General features: G+C 45.0%; 1 protein-coding gene across 1 annotated transcript in view; it reads left to right on the top strand.

Annotated features, from left to right (window-relative positions):
* The window catches only part of MAP2K4 (mitogen-activated protein kinase kinase 4), a 64,918-nt gene that overhangs the window by 14,019 nt on the left and 32,101 nt on the right, over window positions 1–18,798 (top strand). Inside the window, exon 2 of the mRNA XM_041427377.1 lies at window positions 8,612–8,714. Within this exon, the coding sequence (XP_041283311.1) occupies window positions 8,612–8,714 (103 nt within the window). The remainder of the gene's footprint in view (window positions 1–8,611; window positions 8,715–18,798) is intronic.

The raw sequence follows: 18,798 nt of genomic DNA on the forward strand, positions 1-18,798 counted from the left end.
AAGACCCCCAGTCCTATGGTCAGGGCCTGTTAATAGTGCTGCAAGATAAACACAAAGTATAAAAAGCTCTCTTTTTTCAGTTATAAAAACTGTAGCAATAAAAAGGCAGCAGGAGTTCCCCTGCTGTGGAAATAAAGGGTTTGTGTGTCCTTTGGGGGAGCAGAACCCTTTGAGCTGGGTGGTGGAAGGAGAGCAGAGCTCTCTACAGCAGTTTCAGCTCCTGACTGTGATCCATGTGCTGGAGCCAAGCTCTGCAGAGGCTTGGGTTTGTCCTGGCTGGGAACACTGGGGTTTTACTCATCTGGAACCACACAGAAAAGGAAAACCACAAAACCCTCAGCTTCCTGCTCTGCAGGTAACGTGATTGCAGCTCCTCATTTCTCTACTTTCACTTTCTGCAGTGTTTGCCTGCGATAGGAATGGCTGTATTAATGCCTGTATTTAAAATATTTGGTTTTTTTAGATCTGCTCTCTCTTCACTGACAGGATGCAAGGCGTTTGTCTAGAGTTGCCTCAGCTGATGTTCCAGAGCCAGTCTGTTCATTGCTGCAGAAGTGTCTTGCTGCAGATCCCATGGCTGTTGGTTTGGAGTCAGAGCTGTGGTGTCCATCTGTGCAATTCTTCCTTCAGGAAGAAGTTTCATTGTTGTCACACTTCAGTATTATCTTCACTAGCAAGAAAGTGAAGATTTCTGCCACCTGAGTAAATATCCACAGCACTGTTGAGAGCAGCCAGCTGTTGGAGGCAGCTCTGTCCATCTGCCAAGCTCCTGAAGGCAGATTGGGCACTCCTGTGCCCAAATCCCTGGCTGACTCCAGCCTTCAGTGGAGCCCTGCTTTGGTACCTGCTGCCTTCACTCCTTCCAGCACAGCAGCAGAGCAGCAGCTCATTCTGAGCTGCTGGGTTGTGTTTATGTTGTTGAACTTGATTTCGAGTCTGAGGGCTTCAGTCAAGAGTTGGGTGAACTCTTGAGGGTCTGGCACTCACAAGGCAATGAGAGGATGGGATAGGACTGGGGAAGTGAATAATAGTCATTAAATACAGAGATACCATGGCTGACTGAGGAGGGCCTTGAGCTGGAAGTGGTTGGAAGATGAAAGAATAAAGGAAGGATGTTTTGGCTTTGCTTATCACTCTTTTCACTGATATCTTGTGCTGTGGTGGAGGGCAAGGTGATGTGCTAGGTGGACCACTGCAGCTTTTCTTAGGCTCTTTGTCTTTGGATCTAGCCCTTACCTCTGGAATTAGAACATCTTTTTCAAAAATCCATATTGGAGAAGTACAAAAATAGATCAGATAGATCTATCTACAGATAACACTTCTAAAGCTTAGCACAAAATTACCATGGATTTTGTGTCTATAAGTTCTCCAGTTGAGTGCTTTCAAAGACATCTAAAAGCTTTATATACTCTCTAGATTTGCAATTTAATTTCTTGCTTAAGCAACTCTACACACTTCCACTATAATTCAGCAAAACTAAGCAAAAATGCCCATTGGGACCATGTGTTCCAAGGTGCTCTTAAAATCCAGATCAAAATCTTTCCCAGTGAAACAGTGCAGAAAGAACCTTGCAGCTGAGACCAGGTTTTCAGAAGAGCTCAATTCCTCTCTAAGGCTGTGAAGATACTGATCAGATGTTCAGGAGAACAGCACATGTGGGCACTCACAAGCAAGAGACCAGTTCATGTGTTGCAGATGCAAACTTGAAAAATTGGCTTGGTGCGTTTTTAGTTATGCATAGATGTCAGGCTGGTAGTATTTGGAAAAAAAACCCCATATATTATGAAGTTTTGGATCCAGACATGAAGATCTGCTGGGCTTGCATTGTGCAAAGGATTATCTCTTGTGGAAATAGTGGTCAGGTGGAAAAGCTGCCCAGTGCTGGAGTCAGAGCATTGTCCCTCCCAGGGAGAGTGTGAAGCCTGTTAAAAACACACTCCAGTATGAATCTCCTCACTATAGTACAGGTTGTTTCCAAAATTTTATTTATACGTGTTAATGCAGCTTGAGCATTTTCACACACACACTTTCTCTGCTTATTCTTTCTAATTATTTAACTAGTTGGTGACAGGCAATATGTAACTATTCTCATTCCCCTGCCTCTGGAGGATTTATGATTCTGTGCTTGTGTCACTGTAGGATTCAGTCTGGATCCAAGGTGTTTATTGGAGCCAGTGGGATGCAGGCTGTGATTGGAATTGCCAATTTGCTGGCCTAAGGTATCTGGAGGGATGATGGAAACATGCTTGTTGCTTTTTCTGAAGAAGTGAAATCCTTTCCATTGACCTTAAGCAAATGCCTCAAGGGTAGATTTTCTTCCTTGCTTTTAGTCTGAGTATAGGCTCCTAAAATTAAAAAGAAAAGTAATAAAATCAACCAAACCCCTTCCCCAGTCCTCCTTCCTGTGGTATATTTTATAACTGTTGCTGTGCTGTTTCATATTGGAAAAGTACTGGGCATGGCCCTTTGCATAATTTATTATTGTTGTTCACCAGGAGAGGTTCCAGGTGCTGCACAATAAATTTCCCAGGGCAGTGTCACCCTTTGTTCCTGACAGCTGCTCCATGACAGGCTCAGCTCTGCAGGGTTATGCTGTGGCTGCCTCAGCACAGGTTGCAGGAATATTTTGGGTGAAGCAAAGTGCTCCTGTGAGAGCAGACACAGACTCCTGGTCTGGCAGCACCTCCTGTGTGGACAGTTGAGCCCTGCAGGTTCTCTCCAGCAGTGTTTCACCAGGCTTGGTGCTGGACTGTGACTGTGAGCCATGTGTTAAATGCTGCTCTCCAGCTGGAAATTGCCTGAACCCCAGCTTGGGCTGGAAGCTGCTGTTTCATCCTAGTGCTGCACCCTCCTCTGGGCAGGGAGCTTCAACCCTATTGATACAAATGGTGTTTCCATGCATCAGGGGTAATATTAAAGGTTACCAGTGGGTTTTGGAGAGTCCAGAGACTTCATTCTCAGGTTTTGCTTCTGGGACTTTCCAGTCTGAGGGAACTAATCTTAATCCGATTGCAATTTCTTGCCCTCTAAGCTTAACCTACTTTACCAGGCATTGTGGTGGAGGCCCTGCCTCTGGAGGATTTATGATTCTGTGCTTGTGTCACTGTAGGATTCAGTCTGGATCCAAGGTGTTTATTGGAGCCAGTGGGATGCAGGCTGTGATTGGAATTGCCAATTTGCTGGCCTAAGGTATCTGGAGGGATGATGGAAACATGCTTGTTGCTTTATCTGAAGAAGTGAAATCCTTTCCATTGACCTTAAGCAAATGCCTCAAGGGTAGATTTTCTTCCTTGCTTTTAGTCTGAGTATAGGCTCCTAAAATTAAAAAGTAATGAAATCAACCAAACCCCCCTCCCCAGTCCTCCTTCCTGTGGTATATTTTATAACTGTTGCTGTGCTGTTTCATATTGGAAAAGTACTGGGCATGGCCCTTTGCATAATTTATTATTGTTGTTCACCAGGAGAGGTTCCAGGTGCTGCACAATAAATTTCCCAGGGCAGTGTCACCCTTTGTTCCTGACAGCTGCTCCATGACAGGCTCAGCTCTGCAGGGTTATGCTGTGGCTGCCTCGGCACAGGTTGCAGGAATATTTTGGGTGAAGCAAAGTGCTCCTGTGAGAACAGACACAGACTCCTGGTCTGGCAGCACCTCCTGTGTGGACAGTTGAGCCCTGCAGGTTCTCTCCAGCAGTGTTTCACCAGGCTTGGTGCTGGACTGTGACTGTGAGCCATGTGTTAAATGCTGCTCTCCAGCTGGAAATTGCCTGAACCCCAGCTTGGGCTGGGAGCTGCTGTTTCATCCTAGTGCTGCACCCTCCTCTGGGCAGGGAGCTTCAACCCTATTGATACAAATGGTGTTTCCATGCATCAGGGGTAGTATTAAAGGTTACCAGTGGGTTTTGGAGAGTCCAGAGACTTCATTCTCAGGTTTTGCTTCTGGGACTTTCCAGTCTGAGGGAACTAATCTTAATCCGATTGCAATTTCTTGCCCTCTAAGCTTAACCTACTTTACCAGGCATTGTGGTGGAGGTATTTATAGATGCTGTTAGTGCTCTTGGATGTAGCCTTATCCTGCATTGCCAGTCACAGAGGTGGGTGTCTGCTGGTGCAGCTGTGAGCCACCTCCCAGCCCCAAATCATGCAGATGTCTCATTGAAATATTGTCTAGTATGATTGTTTTGCCTTGGAGTGTGTTCATTACAGTGGCCAGTAATCCTTCCAGAGTCCTGGCTGCTCTAGGCTTGGGTATTTGTACTCCCTAGTTGGAAGCACACTTGTGGCTGTGGGTGAATTATGGCTAAATCCTCTTTCTAGTGAGGTGACTCCTAAAAAATGAGCATACTTAGCTTATTCCTGCAGTGCAAAATCATGATTTCAGATTTGAATGCTGACTCTAGGATCATACGAAATTGAAGGTTTCATTGAACGGCTATAAATGTCAGTAACAGACAGATGCACTGGAAATATTTGTACCCTTTAAAGTGAATTTCTATAGTTGCAGCTCTCAAAACTCATAAGTCAAACCCTAGGCCTCTTTTTTAATCCAGACTCCTCAAATAGAGCTGCATGATGTGTTGAAGTTCTTCATGTTTTGTTCCAAAATTTGACTAAATTTTCTTGAAAAATAGTTTATCTTGATTGTAATACTGGAAACCTCCTTTAGTCTAAAATTAGTTGTGCTGGTATTGGAGTAGATCCATGAGCAAGACTGGAAAGGAAGGAAATAGAAGTGCAGGATGGTAGGTTGGAAGGGTCTGTGGGCAGGCAGAGCTGTGCTAACAGCAGCAGGAATAACCAGCTGGAAATCCTGGGAGCTTTCAGGATGTCAGCAACTGTGGGGATGCAGCTCTGAACGCAGGTAAATGTTCTTTGCTGTCTCTACATCAAAGCAGGCATTTTGTTAGCAGACAAGATACAGCAGTTCAGTTTTCTGAAGCTGTTGGAAGAGCAGATATCTGTGTTGGTTTTGTTTTTTTTCTCATGTCTCACCTTAGAGTTTGCACTAGCTTTGCTTGGAATTACCTTGGAAGAAATCAGAGCTGATAGTTTTTTATTAAGAAAATTACCTCAAGCATTGAGCTTGATATCCAAATGGACATAAATAATCAATTTTTTCCCCATTTCCTCTCTCTTTTTGTTGATGTGTTTTAATATTACAAGGGAGAGGTAGAAAGATTGCACGGTTCATTGCAGATCCATTGACTTTCCTTCCTGCTGTTTGCTGTCACAGCTTGTGTTCCTGTGGTTGTATCTCTTTTTTCCTGGTTACAGTAAGGAAAGAGAGTGCAGGTTTGATTCCTTGTGTATCATCACTCCACAAGCAGAGAGTGACTTCAGCATCTGACCAGAGAGAATATTTACCTGTGCACTGTGACTCACTTGAACACTGTGACCTGTCCCTTGACCTTGCTCAATCAAGAGGTTGATCCTACAGAGCTGAACCGAGTGGAAAATATTTTTACAGGGATCAGTTTGTACCCTTGCAGGATAGAAACCTTGGGAAAATCCATTAAACTACTGCTGTTTTGAAAATATTACTGCTTGAAAAGGGAGCATTTTGTTCTGTGTAACCTGAACATGGGAAGCAGTGCTCTTGAGGTGTGGCATGCAGGAATGGTGGTGAGGAAATTCTAGGAAGAAGCTGGAATTGCTTTCTCCAACAGGAGGGGACTCGACGCTTGGAGAAATGGCCAGGGGTATCCTGTACCAGCCACAGTGTGTCCAGCAAGACCAGGAGAGACAGTCCCTCTGTGCTGGGCACTGCTGAGGCACCTTGAATCCAACATGACAAGACAAACTTTGAGGGGCTGGAGCATGCCTAGGGAAGGGCATGGAGCTGGGAAGGGTCTGGAGCTGCAGGAGCAGCTGAGGGAGTTGGGAATGGGGCTCATCCTGGAGAAAAGGAGGCTCAGGGGGGACTTGGTGGCTCTGCACAACTCCTGACAGGAGGGGGAGATCGGGCTCTGCTGCCAAGGAACATGGACAGGAGGAGTGGGAACAGCCTCCAGTGTGCCAGGAGATATTAGGATAATAGGGATAATTTCTTCAGCATTGGAAGGGGCTGCCCAGTGACGTGTTGGAGTACCATCCCTGGAAGTGTGAAAACATGTGGATGTGGTGCTTTAGGCCATGGTTTGATGTTGAACAAGGTGGTGGTGCTGGAGTGATGGTTGGACTCTGTGATCTTAGAGGTCTTTCCAACCTTAATGATTTTGTGATTCTGTAAATCATAGAAGTCCTAGGTGAAGTAAAAATAGTGGTACACAATCTAACTCTGGACGAATACTTTTGGCCTGCATGTGACCTGCTAGACAGCTGTTTCTTGTTTTGTGAAGGCTGGTTGGCTGTGGTGGAGCTGAAGGGGCCTCACAGTGATGAGAACTTAACTGCAGAGCCAAGTGCTTGGATTAAATCTGGTGATGGATAGCAGCACATAAATAATTCTGTCCTTGGCCTCGCACCATTCACCAGTGCAGCAAGGAACAAGGGCTGCTGTGAGCCCAAATTTTTCTGGGGCTGCTGTGTAGGTGCTTTTCCCAATGTCCATTTCAGCTGTCATCTATGGAATGCCAGGGGCTGTGCATTTTGAGACACAAGGCATCACTCCTGGACCTCACTTCCATGCATAGGAATTGTTGGTGGTGGAATGATGACATTCTTTTAAAGACACCACCACCATTACCATCTTAAAGCTGGGATGATTTGCAATAAGATTGCTATCCTTATGTGTAGATTAATTTATTTAGAACCAGAAAGCTATTTTTGGCTGTCTCTTTTGTTCTTGGAGAGCAGCCTAACATAGGATATAATCCTGTTTAGATTTCCTCAAAACGTAAGGTAGCACTTGCTACTTCTGCTCAGCCAAAATCTGGGCCATCCTGCTTTCAAATATGGTCTGGATTTGGTATAACCATTAACATGCAGCTGAACAAACCCCGTGGTCATAATTGGGAAGACCATAAGTCAAAAAACTTCATAATTTCAGGTCTGGTGTTAAGGATTACCCTAATTTGTGAAAAAGTTATCTATTCCTGAGTTAGTTTTGGTTTCTTCTGAATAATTCCCTCTAACGTAATCTTTACTGTAAAAGTTCTCAGAGAAGTAGGTGTTATAATGGTCGATGATTGGAATTATGTGTTAAGTTAGCAGAACCTTTAAAAGACAATTTATATAGGATGGATATTTCAGCAGCATGTCTTTTGGCAGTTTTGGTGACACAACTTTGATGGTGATGGACATTAGTGAATTCCAGAAGCACCATAACCCCCACTCCTCTTTGTTGTAGTGAGGCAGGCTGGTCTGTAAAAACCTGTGTGTAGCAAAATCACAGCTAGACTGCATCTAAAGGGGCTCTTCTGCCTCCAGTTAGAATGATGTGTCTGCAAGGAATAGAAACATGGAGTCAAAAGTCTTTTCCAGGATGAAACTCAAGGTTTGGAGTCCCCAGCTGAAGCTGTGGAAGGCTGCTGGGAAGCACAGTTTGCTTTGGCTCTCCTCAGACTTTGCTTCATTTGAGTCTGTTGTTTCACTTACAGTACATTTCCATGTGACCTGTGCTGGATGGAAATTCCTGGCATTTCTCAGGATGTTCGTTTTTCCCGGTCACATTCCTTGTTCATCAGCTGAGCAGAAACAAACCATTCTGTTTGCTTCCCAGGGGCAGCCTAAGCTTCTGTATTTGTTGGATTTGCAGAAAATCCAGCTTCAGATGGTGGATTGACATAATTGAAACTATGCTTAGAAACCTACTGAGGTTGAAATCAACAGACCAATATTTAACTATGCTACAAAGTGTTCTGTCCCTGAGTAAAAACAGGAAGAACTTGGTGCATAAAGTTTACAAATAATGAGAATAGGAGCAGGCTGTGAAGAGATTGTCTGATGAGGGTGTGTAGTTAATTGTATCAGTTTTAATCTTGGACCATGTCAATTCCCATGTTCTCCTGAGCTGTATAAACATTGCTGTGAGAAAGGGAAAATCTTCCAACACAGTGTAACTGCCCTGGACAGAGGCTGGGGTTTCAGGCGTGTGAACAAAACATTCTCAGTGGATAATAGAAGGAATCCCTGGACCCCAACAGCCATCCTGTGCTTGGGATTCATATAAAAGACATCTCAAGGTGCCCTTTCCCTCCTCAGAGCCATCCCCCAGGCTGTGCCCATGGGTGTACATGGAGGATGCTCAGCCCTGGGGTTGGTCAACAGCCATCCTGTGCTTGGGGTTCATATAAAAGACATCCCAAGGTGCCCTTCCCTCCTCAGAGCCATCCCCCAGGCTGTGCCCATGGGTGTACATGGAGGATGCTCAGCCCTGGGGTTGGAGGTGGTGGTTGCTGGAGCCCTGGCAGGTGATCCAGGTGTTCCAGCTGTCACAGGAGGGGCTGTGGGTGCCTTGCTTTGGCAACTGCCTTGGAATGAGCTGGGGAAGGCTTTGGTGTGAGAGCTGACTCTGTGTCACCATCCCCATGTCCTAACACAAGCTGTGATTTGCTAATGTTGTAAAATGTAAAATCCTTTTCTTATAAGATGTTATTTTTTTTTCTGTTTATTTCCAGATGTTCTCAATATTTTGTGCTGACAAAAAGTTCACTTTATGTTCATTGTCTCCCAGGTAAACGCAAAGCGCTGAAGTTAAATTTTGCAAATCCACCTTTCAAGTCCACAGCAAGATTTACTCTAAATACTTCTGGAGTTCCTTTCCAAAATCCACACATGTGAGTATAAAGCCAACGGCACAACTAGTGGAACAGCTTTGAAATGAATTAGCCAACACCCAGTGTTAGTTAAATGCAATTTGATGAGTCCAGTTATTTGTCAGTTTGTTTAAATCTCTCAGTTTTGAGTCACTGTAAAATACTTTTTCCCAGAATTAAAAAAAAGGTTAAATTGGGATCTTCTTGGTTTACACTGGAGTTAATGCCTTCCAGAATTGATTGAATTGAGTATTGTAGCTGATAATGCTAGATACACCTGTAATTAATGTCTAGACTGATTCACTGTTGTTTTCCTATATATTTATTCAGCTTATTACTTTTTGTTAGAATTTCTTGTTTCTGTGTTACTTGTGAAAGTCAAAACTGTTGTGATAGAATTGTTTTCAGCACTAAAACAAACAAAGGTTGAGGATTATCATTTTAGCAACAGGGAGATGTTAGGGGAGTTATGCAGAGATTAAGTCTCAGTGAGTATTCTAGCCAGTTTAGCCCCAGGATATCCCTGTCCAAAGTCTGAGATCAAGTGTGGCACAGAGCTGTTCCTGACTCTAGTAAATACCAGGGTACATCAGCACCAAAAAGATCAGCTTTGTATCCTCAGATCCACCAATCTAGCTGGACAGTGCTGCTCTGCAGCTGGTCCCTGTGGCAGATGCAGCAAGCATGCAAAACATGTCCCGCATTTTTCTTCTCGAAGGTCTCAGGAGTTTTGTCAGTGTCAAGTCTCAGAATCTGCACCTGCAGCCTCCCTGCTGCCTGGGCTCTCTGGAGTGTCCCTGTCACAGGCTGCTCCTGCTTGGCTCTGCATGTCACTGCCTCTCTCCTGGAGCTCAGTGCTGTCTGCTTCCCCAGGACATACCTGCTGGGCTCTGTCCCTGGGAGCTTTGGGGATTTTCAAATGAGCTTTTATCAAGTTAGGAACATGTTTCTGATGATGGTAATTACAATATAGATAAATTTTATGGAGTACTTTAGATTATTCTGAAAATCTTGATGACCTGTCCAGTAAGTCCTCCTCTTTCCTTCTCTCTCCTCTCTGAAATAGAGTATTTTTATTGGTTATAGACCTCACATTTACTTTTTCTGTCTCATCACATCATCAAACTCTTGTTAAGATTTTCTGCAAAACCCCTTCTGGGGCTACTTCATCTCTCTGACCTTGTTAGTCCATTAAATAAAGGACTTAGTCTCAGCTAGTGAGTCCCCACCATCAGCCATCTGTAGGGATTTGAATTTTCTGTGCTTACCTGAGCTGATTTCTTTCTTGGATTCACTGGAAGCCACAGTGTCTCCAGTCTAGCACAGAAGAGCTTTCATTGTTAGTCTGTGACATCTTAAGTTTCATGTTTGTGCAAGTGATTGTCAACACTGTGCAAGACAGGTGCTGCTCTTTCTCAGTGGGAGTTGCAGTTGTTGGCAGGGATTGGATCCTGGGCTGGTTAATGGTCTGAGGGCTTGCAGATGTTCTGGGTTGGATGTGATTGCTGTTCCAGTGCCACAATTGATGGTGACATGTCTGTGCTAAAGCTTTCTTGGGAGGCTGCAAGCTGTAATGGCCAATTCTGTTTCAAAGAGATGGATGCTGTTGGCTTGGTTGCTTTCTCTGTGGTGAGGTTGGCTGAGCTTGATGCAGCAAATTGTCCTTGTGTCCTTTGTGTGTCCCTAGCAGATGCTGTTCCTCAAAAGGAGTGTTGACATCTTCTCACTGCACGCTTCTGTCAAGTGTTTGTGTGGCAGCTGATGTATCTCCGTCTCCTGCCTTCTTCCCTGAGATGCTGGAATGACTTTTTCCTCAGTAGGCTAGAAGCCTTTCCTAGACTTTGGATTTGAGCTGGATATTTCAGACCTCCTTACCCAGACGAGTTCCTGATGCAGTGTGTTTCTGTTCACCAAGCCACTTCTCAGCCTGGGTGTCCTCCCTAAATGAGCACTGGCTCCACACTGCTGGGGGTTGTCCTGGACAGGCCCTTTTGGTCCAGATGGGTGGATCTGAAGATACAGAGAGGTTCATTTCTCACATGAAATTTGGGGTTCTGCAGTTTTGATCCACCAATTCAGGGGTGTCCTGTTGCTTCTGCCTCAGATGGTGTGTTGAGCAGCAGAAAGTGAGGCAGGGGTTTGGAAGGAAGGTCCAATTCTGTGATTGCACGTGATGGAGGAGGTGTGTCTTGTTTGGTTCAGCTGGAACTGCTGCCAGCAAATCTTCTCGAGAAGTGCAAAGAGATTTTCATCTAGGCATATGTTTCCTGCCTGTCTGTAGGGCATCCAGCACAGCTGTAAACATAATTTTACATGTGACTTGTACAGGGTAAGGCAGAATAGAGTCTCCATTACAGGTAGTAGTTGGAGAATGTAATTCATACTTGAAAGGATGGAGTCTAGAGAAGAGGTAAGAGTTCTTCTGGTGGAAGGATGCAGTCTAGAGAAGAGGTGAGAGTTTGACTGGTGCAAAGATGGAGTCTAGAGAAGAGGTAAGAGTTTCACTGGTGCAAGGATGGAGTCTAGAGAAGAGGTGAGAGTTTTACTGATGGCTGATGCCTGGTCAGTCAGTGAGGCTGTGTGATTACTGTGCAGGCTTGGGAGCAGTCGAGGCTGTGGAGACCTGCCAGGTTAGTCCACAGCTCCTGTGAGTTCAGGCTGACTTTGTCACTTAGACCAGATTAACAGCTGCTAACTTTGTTTTCCCTGCAGCAGACGTTGCAGAGGCTGGAGGACACAAGCCATGGTTAGGGTGAGCTCTTCAAATTCCAACCCATTATACCAACTGGAAAGCATCCCACCTTTTACCTCATCTGTCCTGTGTCCAAGTAGGATTTAGGTCACAAACAAAATTAGATTACTCCCTTATCTATGTGGAAGCTTTACAGAGCTGCTTGCAGCTGGTTGCCTTTGCTAAAAGGAAATTCAGATCACACTAACAGGGGTGATGTGGTGAGGTGTGACTGTGGCTGTGCATGGCAGGATTTCTGACTGGGCTGTGCTGCCCATTGCTCTTGAAACCAAGATGGAAACCATTTGCTGTAGATGGGATTTTTGGTTTTCTGGAAAGCTTTGTATTCTTGTGCAGTGATACCTGGATGTTGACTTGCAGGATTTAGATCGACCTGCTAGGAATGGGCGAGCACAGAGAGTGTTGTTTGGCACTTGGTTGACAGCATGCTGCTTCTTGAGTGTTCTGTCTGCTGGCTGGGAAGTCTCTTGACTCTCAGAGCTGCCACCTCTTGAGAACCTGATTACCAGAGCACTGCAGCTTCACCTGGAAAGGTGACAAAATGAACTAATCTCTCTTACTGTACAAATTTGATGTTTGAAGTGTCTGGTGTCCAGTTGAGCTCCACAGTTTCCCTATAGCTTGTGAGTATCTTCATGGATTTATTGGGATTTAAGCTTTCCAGAGCTGCCCTGCGTGGAGCTTCTCTTTGTGACACCTGGGAGAATCACACAGTTTCCAGAGAGCTGCCCCAAGAGTGTGTTGGATGTTCTACTGGAGTCTTCAAAAGCCAAAGGAGGTCCAATTGCACATCATACTGTGCTGCTTCCTTTTTTTCTGTATAGTGCAGGGACTGTTATTCCTGGAAGGGTTTTTTTTCTGGCTGTTGCAAAGCCTCTCTGAGGTGTCTGTTTCTCTTTTAATCTCCTCTTAGGCTTTCCCATACCCTTCTGGCATGTGGGGGTCATGCTCTGTGGCTGCATAGCCTGCAGACTGGTGGAGTTTTTAGGAAGTAACCTGTGAGAGTTCCTACCATTTTTGAAAAAAACCCCACAACCTAAACCCCAAAAGGGAATATCCTCAACTGGCATGCTTCCTACTACTGCTGTGAATTTTCCTGTAAATATTTCTGTCTCTTCCTCATTTCTGTAATTGTCACTTCACATCTTTATTATTACTGATTTCTGTTACCTTTCTGCTGTGTGATACCTTCCTGTGGCAGGAATGCTGCCTGGAAGCCTTGGAGGCAGAATTCAGAGTCAAAGGTACCAAGAATTTGAATTTTTTTTCTGTGATTGATTCTGTCTCGTTTCCTGAAAGTTGCAGAATCTGGATGTAATCAGTTGTATTTTCAAGTCAGCACAAGTAAAATGCAACCTCCAAGGCCTCAGCAGAGACATCTCAGTGTCTGAGGGAGCCTGTGGTAACCAGGCTTTCACTTCTCATACAAACATCACTGTTGGTTCAGTGCTGGAACAATGTTTCTTCTGTAATTTTTTCAGGAGCATTTTTTGCAAATTGATGAATTTTGCTTTGTATCTAACCTTCCTCTTCCTTCCAAGAGTTTATGAGTTCATTTGGCCAGTGATCTCTGCATGACAGAGGTTATGTGGTCTGTAACACACTCAAGTGTCTCTGGCTTTGAGTAGGTCACTGCTTCAGAGAAGGTGCTGCCAGTCAGTGTGAGATTTTCACTGAATGTGCTGCTTTAAGGTCTGTTTTATTTTTTTTTTGTTGTTGTTTTTTTTAACTTTCTAAGTTTTTGGTATTTCTTAAGTGTAGATCCTCTCTGCAAAGGAGCTTTTTGCTGTCTGCAGCTTCCAAATTAAACTTCTCTAGCAGCTTCCACATCCCTTGGAGCTTCATTGTCCTGGTAGAACTGTTCTCTTCTTTCTGTAAAGGTTTGCTATCCCAGCACTCTGCTTCTGACTTTAGTCCTTCTGTGTCTGGAACCAAAATTTGCACCATGTGTATCTCCATTAAGCCAATTCACATGAATTTTTCAAGGGTGCTGAGAATCTGCCTTCCTGCCACACTGCAGGGACCTGGGCTCTTCAGAACTTCTGGAAACTGGTGAGCCACCTTTGGGTGTCTAAATCAAATCCAGCCTGATGTTATGGAATGACCTGACTCCCATGGGTTCCAAGTGCTTCACGGGTGCTGAGTGATTGAGCTGTGCAATTATAAATTATTGCACAAATCTCTGCATTCTCCCTCCTGTGGATGGGAAGCTGGGACGTGCTGTCTTTTGGAAGAGGCAGAGGTTAGGCAGAGAGTTCATCAAGGATCTCTGGTCTGTGATCCACAGGTAGCTCTGTGTTACCTGTCTCATCTGGGCGTGGTTGGGAGCACATAGCCATGGTCAGAGCTGCTCATTTCGGGGCAGAATTTGGACCATGCAGCCTCCACCCTCTTGGTGTGATGCATAACAGGACCCCCACCCAGGGCTGGGCATTGGCCTGTCCCCTCCAAGGTGGGAAGAGCAGTGATGGGTGGGAGGATGGTGATGGTGGCAAGTCACCTTCCAAAGCACTGAGACCTGGCCTGTCCTGCCCAGACAGGCACAGCAGCTGGGTACTGGAGTGGCAGAGGAGCCATGGTGGCAGAGGTGTTGGGTTATCCAAGGTGGGAGAGCTTGGAGGCATCTGTGCCTGTCCCTGTGGGCCCTCATGGCAGCACAGCCATCCTTGGCCACTGAGCTGGGACACAGATGTCTCACACACCGAGGCATGAACGTCCTGCAGTTCCTAATTCAAGGTGCGATGGCTGAAGCTTGGGCTGCCTCCTCAGGGCTGTTTTCCATGGCATGTTGAGCAAAAGAAGGTGGGATGGGGTAGTGGCAGGGCTGAGTTACCTGTAAAGGTATTTTTAAGTGTTGTCCTCACTTTTCCAGGGACACTAAGATGGTGTCTGGGCTAAGTCACTCAAGAGTAGTGGTTTTGAGTTGACTACCAGATTTTTTTCTGCTGAGTTGAGTGGTGTGGAGCGGGATGAAGTATTCTGGGTCAGTGGGAATGAGAAAGGTAGAGCAATGAGCAGGAAATGTTAATTTTCAAACTGAACTTGGCTTCATTGAACATGAAACCTCCATCAGTCTGGCCTGCTGGGACATAGTGTCTGGACAGAAGAGCAAAGCTGGGGCTGTCTCCCTTGGGTAGGAGTTTCCTATAGACTTTCCTTCTCATGCTTGGCTTTTGGTGAGCTGTGTTGCCTCCCCTTCATCCCAGTGGCTTATTTCAAAGCAGGGAAGCAGGAGTTTCAGAGTTGGTATCAGCTCTTCCCTTCATGCTGTTGTGTTACCACAAGCAAAATTTTCCCCCCTTCTTCCCTTTATTTTGAGGTGCTGCATCCACCCCTCAAGGACAGCTGCATACATGCTGGCTTCCTATGCAGGAGGTGCTGGTGTTTGGAGAGGAAAATGGGATCAAGCAGAATGTTATCTGTAACATCTCGGAATACATGTGTGTAAATATATTTGTGTGTACACACAGGTTTGGTCTCCAGCCGTTTTTTAAATAAATATCTTGTTCAATAATTATTTACAAGTAGCAAAGTAGAACATGGCTTATGCATTGGGCTGAGCTTGGTGCCTGTGTGTCTCTGCTGTGCTGAGCAGCTGGTGGAGCTGGGCTCTGACCCTGAGGGGCTGCCAGTGTCACTGTCAATCTGAGAGGGTCAGGCATGGACCACCACAGTTTGTACGTGATTGGACTTCAATCCTTTGACTCCAAGTGGAAAACCATGTTCCTGCAGGATGCCCCTATAAACCAGCTCTCAGAATAAACTCTGCTCATTGCTACTCTGTACTTGGGATCCCACATTTCATCAGAGCAGGATGGGCACATCCTTTATCTCTTCAGACTTTAATCACCACTTCGTAGTAAAATGTCTTTCGTTTTCCCCTGGCTGTGGAAAAGTGAGTCAACTCCTCTGCTTTGTGGGCTCAAACTGAAGGAATCAGTCATTGCTTTTGCCTTCTGTACACACTGAGGAATGGAGAATAGAGAGAAGAGTCTTCACATTCAAAGACTGCATTGACCCCACGGGTCTTGGTTGGCAACTTCTGTCCTCATTCTTTGCACAAATGAGTGACTTCCAGCGTGTGCCATGGAGGAGCTTGGGTCTGAACAGACAGGATGCACACAGGAAAATCAGCTGTTGAACAGAGTGTTCATGGAAAGTATCTTGTGGTGGACAGGATGGATGTGATGGAGGTGGGGGTCGGCCTGGGGGACTGAACTGGTTTTGCTGTTCTGCTTGTTTGGGGAACAAGCTCCTGAAAGGAACTTAAATTATCTGGGTTTGCTGGGTATTGTGTCTGTGAAAACTACAGACATCCTTGATATCAGGTGGATGTTCTTGCCTCGTACCACAAACACCTTTCCATTTTGGGAAACTTCAGTAAAAAGAGAGCAGATAATAAAATCATAGAATAAACTGAGTTGGAAAGGACCCAAAAGGATCATTAAGTCTACTGGCTCTGTATCCTGCAAAAATCCTGCCCTCTGCTTGGGAGTGCTGTCCAAACGTTCCTTGAGCTCTGGCAGCCTTGGGGCTGTGATCATTCCCTGGGGAGCCTTTTCAGTGCACCTCCACCCTCTGGGAGAAGAACCTTTTCCCAATATCCAACCTAAATCTCAATGGCCAAGCCAGTCTCCAGTGGATTATGGTAACGCTGAACAATCTTCTTTGTTGAGCCTCTGTTAATTCCTTCCTTTCCTATGATGAGCTTGGAATAAATCCAAGTGGTCCTTCATGCCTGGCATAAGTGGTGCCTCTGCAGAGACAAGTGTGGATCAGTTGGAATTGATTGTTTCTAGTATCTCTTGCTCCAGCAGTGTGAAGGTGGTTGTCCTCTCTGAGGAGCACAGGGGCTTTGCTATAACAAAGCTTCTGTTCTTTTTTCTCTGATATTGTAGCCGGGTGTTTCACACCAGTGAAAAGGGGAAATGTGGTTGTCTAGGAACACTGGCTTAGCTCCTTACAGCACCCTTAGTTTTCTGTTAGCATCTTTGCAGAACTTAGAGCAAACCAGCTCTTGGCTCTGAAGGCTCAGTGAGAGCAGCGTGCCCCAGCAGCCATCACGGAGGAGCCCAGCATGGAAAATCTCACCACGCTACTGGAGCCTGGGAATCTTCACCTGGTCTGCACAAATCTTTTGGTTTAGAAAAGGGACGTTTTAAATACAAGTCAAATTTCGTCTCCTTGGTCTTGTTACGAGCTCTTTTGGTCACCACACTGAAGTAGCTGCATCTCTGAATAAGCAGTCTCTGTCTTGCAGTCAGGTGCTTTCTGTGTCTCTCATCTGTCCTTGTCTGCCACAGAAAGAAATACATAATCAGGTGCATTCTTGGCAGTGAATTTCAGGTTATTTCAGGCTGTGATGCTGCCCAAAGTTTGTGAGATATTGTTCGGTTGTATTTCCTCTAAATTCCAAACGAGAAGTTGAACTTTTCCACATATGGGTTGTAATTGTTTGTCCTACAGCAGTTTAAATTAGAAAAATCACTTCTTTAGAGTATGAAACTAAACCATTTCTTATAGTTGAATTAGCAGTGCTCATTATCTGCCCCTCTCAGGTGGTTCCCACCAGGAGCTGAGCAGAGCCCCTGGTTCCTTTGCTGGCCATGTGTCCATGGCTGCAGTGTCAGTGGTGCAAGGATCCAGGGCTTGTTCTCCACACAGTGCTTAGCAGAAGCCCATCTCACCCAAGCTCCCCCAACTGCTCCAAGATAACAGGTCCTCATGCTGAGAAAGATTTCTAGAGCTGGACAGCTTGAGGGACTGTCCAGAAATCCAGAATACAACTTTTGTTCCTAGGGAAGTCTCGTAGTGCAGAGTGGTGATTAACTCTTGTCAGTTGTAGGGCTCTGGAGGGAATAAGTAAGGATGTAGTTGTTCAATTCCTTCAGAATTATTTGGAAGAGGGGATCTGATGAATGGCAAGACCACCAGTCCTAGATTGGTGGATTCAGGATGGAAGCTCGATTTTAATTTTTTTTAAGGGAAAAAAAGTTGTTGGTAAGATTTGTCTTAGCACAAGAAAAGCAGAGCAGGGATGGTCAATGTGCCTCGAGGGAAGTAGCATGTCACTAACATACAGGTATTTGGCTAATAAGTGAATAATGCATGTTTCTAATTGTAGTAATAATACAGTTGAAAATAATAATTCTCATTGCTGTAAGAAAACAAATTGCTTATGACTTAATATGTTAAAACACATTCAGATCATCGGGTGCTGCTTTGCCCCCAAGGAGGGGAGGTAGCTTAGGTGGAAATTGGAAGAAAAAGACCTGGCTGTGATTTGTGCTGCTGAGTGCTCAGTGGGCAGTGTGACTAGCTGAGTATTGTGTTGTACGTTAATTGTGTCATGTGATAACAGCACCATGTTTTCCTGTCATTTCCACAACTTTTCCTGGCTGAAGTGACACACAAGCAACCCCGGGTAGTAATCACATTGTCCCGTTCAGTTTCAAAAGGAGAGAAGCGGACCTCATCCAGAAACTTTCCAGCAGGCTACAGTAAGCTTTCCTGTCTGTTAGCCATTGTCAAATCTACTCCATCCCCCAAAAATGGCATCTCTGAAAGTAATGAATTTGTCTCCGAAATAATGTCATTCCATTGGGTGATTGCTGTGTAATAATGATTTTGCAAACTGTTTATGGTCTGTCCTGAGGTTATTCTGTCGATTCTTATGGCTGTACTCTTGTCTCTGTTTGCTGTTCTCTCTCAGGGAGCTGCCCATGACCCAGGAGAGGAAATAAAAAGAATCAGCATTCTCAGAAGGGTTATTTAAATTAATTAGCTCAGAGTTTTCCAGTATTATCCTGAAGTTCTTGAATCCAGTTTAAGCTTTGAAATCCCAGCAATGGTGGGTTCAGTGAATGTGCTGCAGTCTGGCTCATGGCTGAATCAAAATAAGTTTGAGATCAATGTGCTCAGTTAAATTCAGCTCAGTCTTCACCACTGTGGCTGGAGAGGTTTCCTTCATGTAAGGGCAGGGTTAATCAAAATCCATTATAACTCAGTACTTTACCAGTGGAGCTTAATACAAAATATTGACATTTTAAAAGCCTCAGCCAAGCCCCATTGAAGCCAGAGAGACTCTGAGCACGTGCTGGGCTGAGACTTGGGAACTCTGGAAGGGTTGTGCCATCTTCCACTTTTTGTTGTTATCTTTATCTTAACATTTTGGAGGAGCTTAAAAAGCCAGAGCAGTGCTAGGGATAATTTCAACCTCGTGGTCACAAGGAAAGGGAGCAAATGTGCTTTGCTTTAATCTGGGTAGGCCACAGGTGCAAAACTATTTCCTTCCTTTGCCACATTTTCTGTATCTCTTCTTCATGTCTAGGAATCTATTCCTGAATATAATGA

Source organism: Onychostruthus taczanowskii, unplaced genomic scaffold (genome assembly GCF_017590055.1).
Source record: "Onychostruthus taczanowskii isolate IOZ18803 unplaced genomic scaffold, ASM1759005v1 scaffold99, whole genome shotgun sequence".
NCBI classification, from domain to species: domain Eukaryota; kingdom Metazoa; phylum Chordata; class Aves; order Passeriformes; family Passeridae; genus Onychostruthus; species Onychostruthus taczanowskii.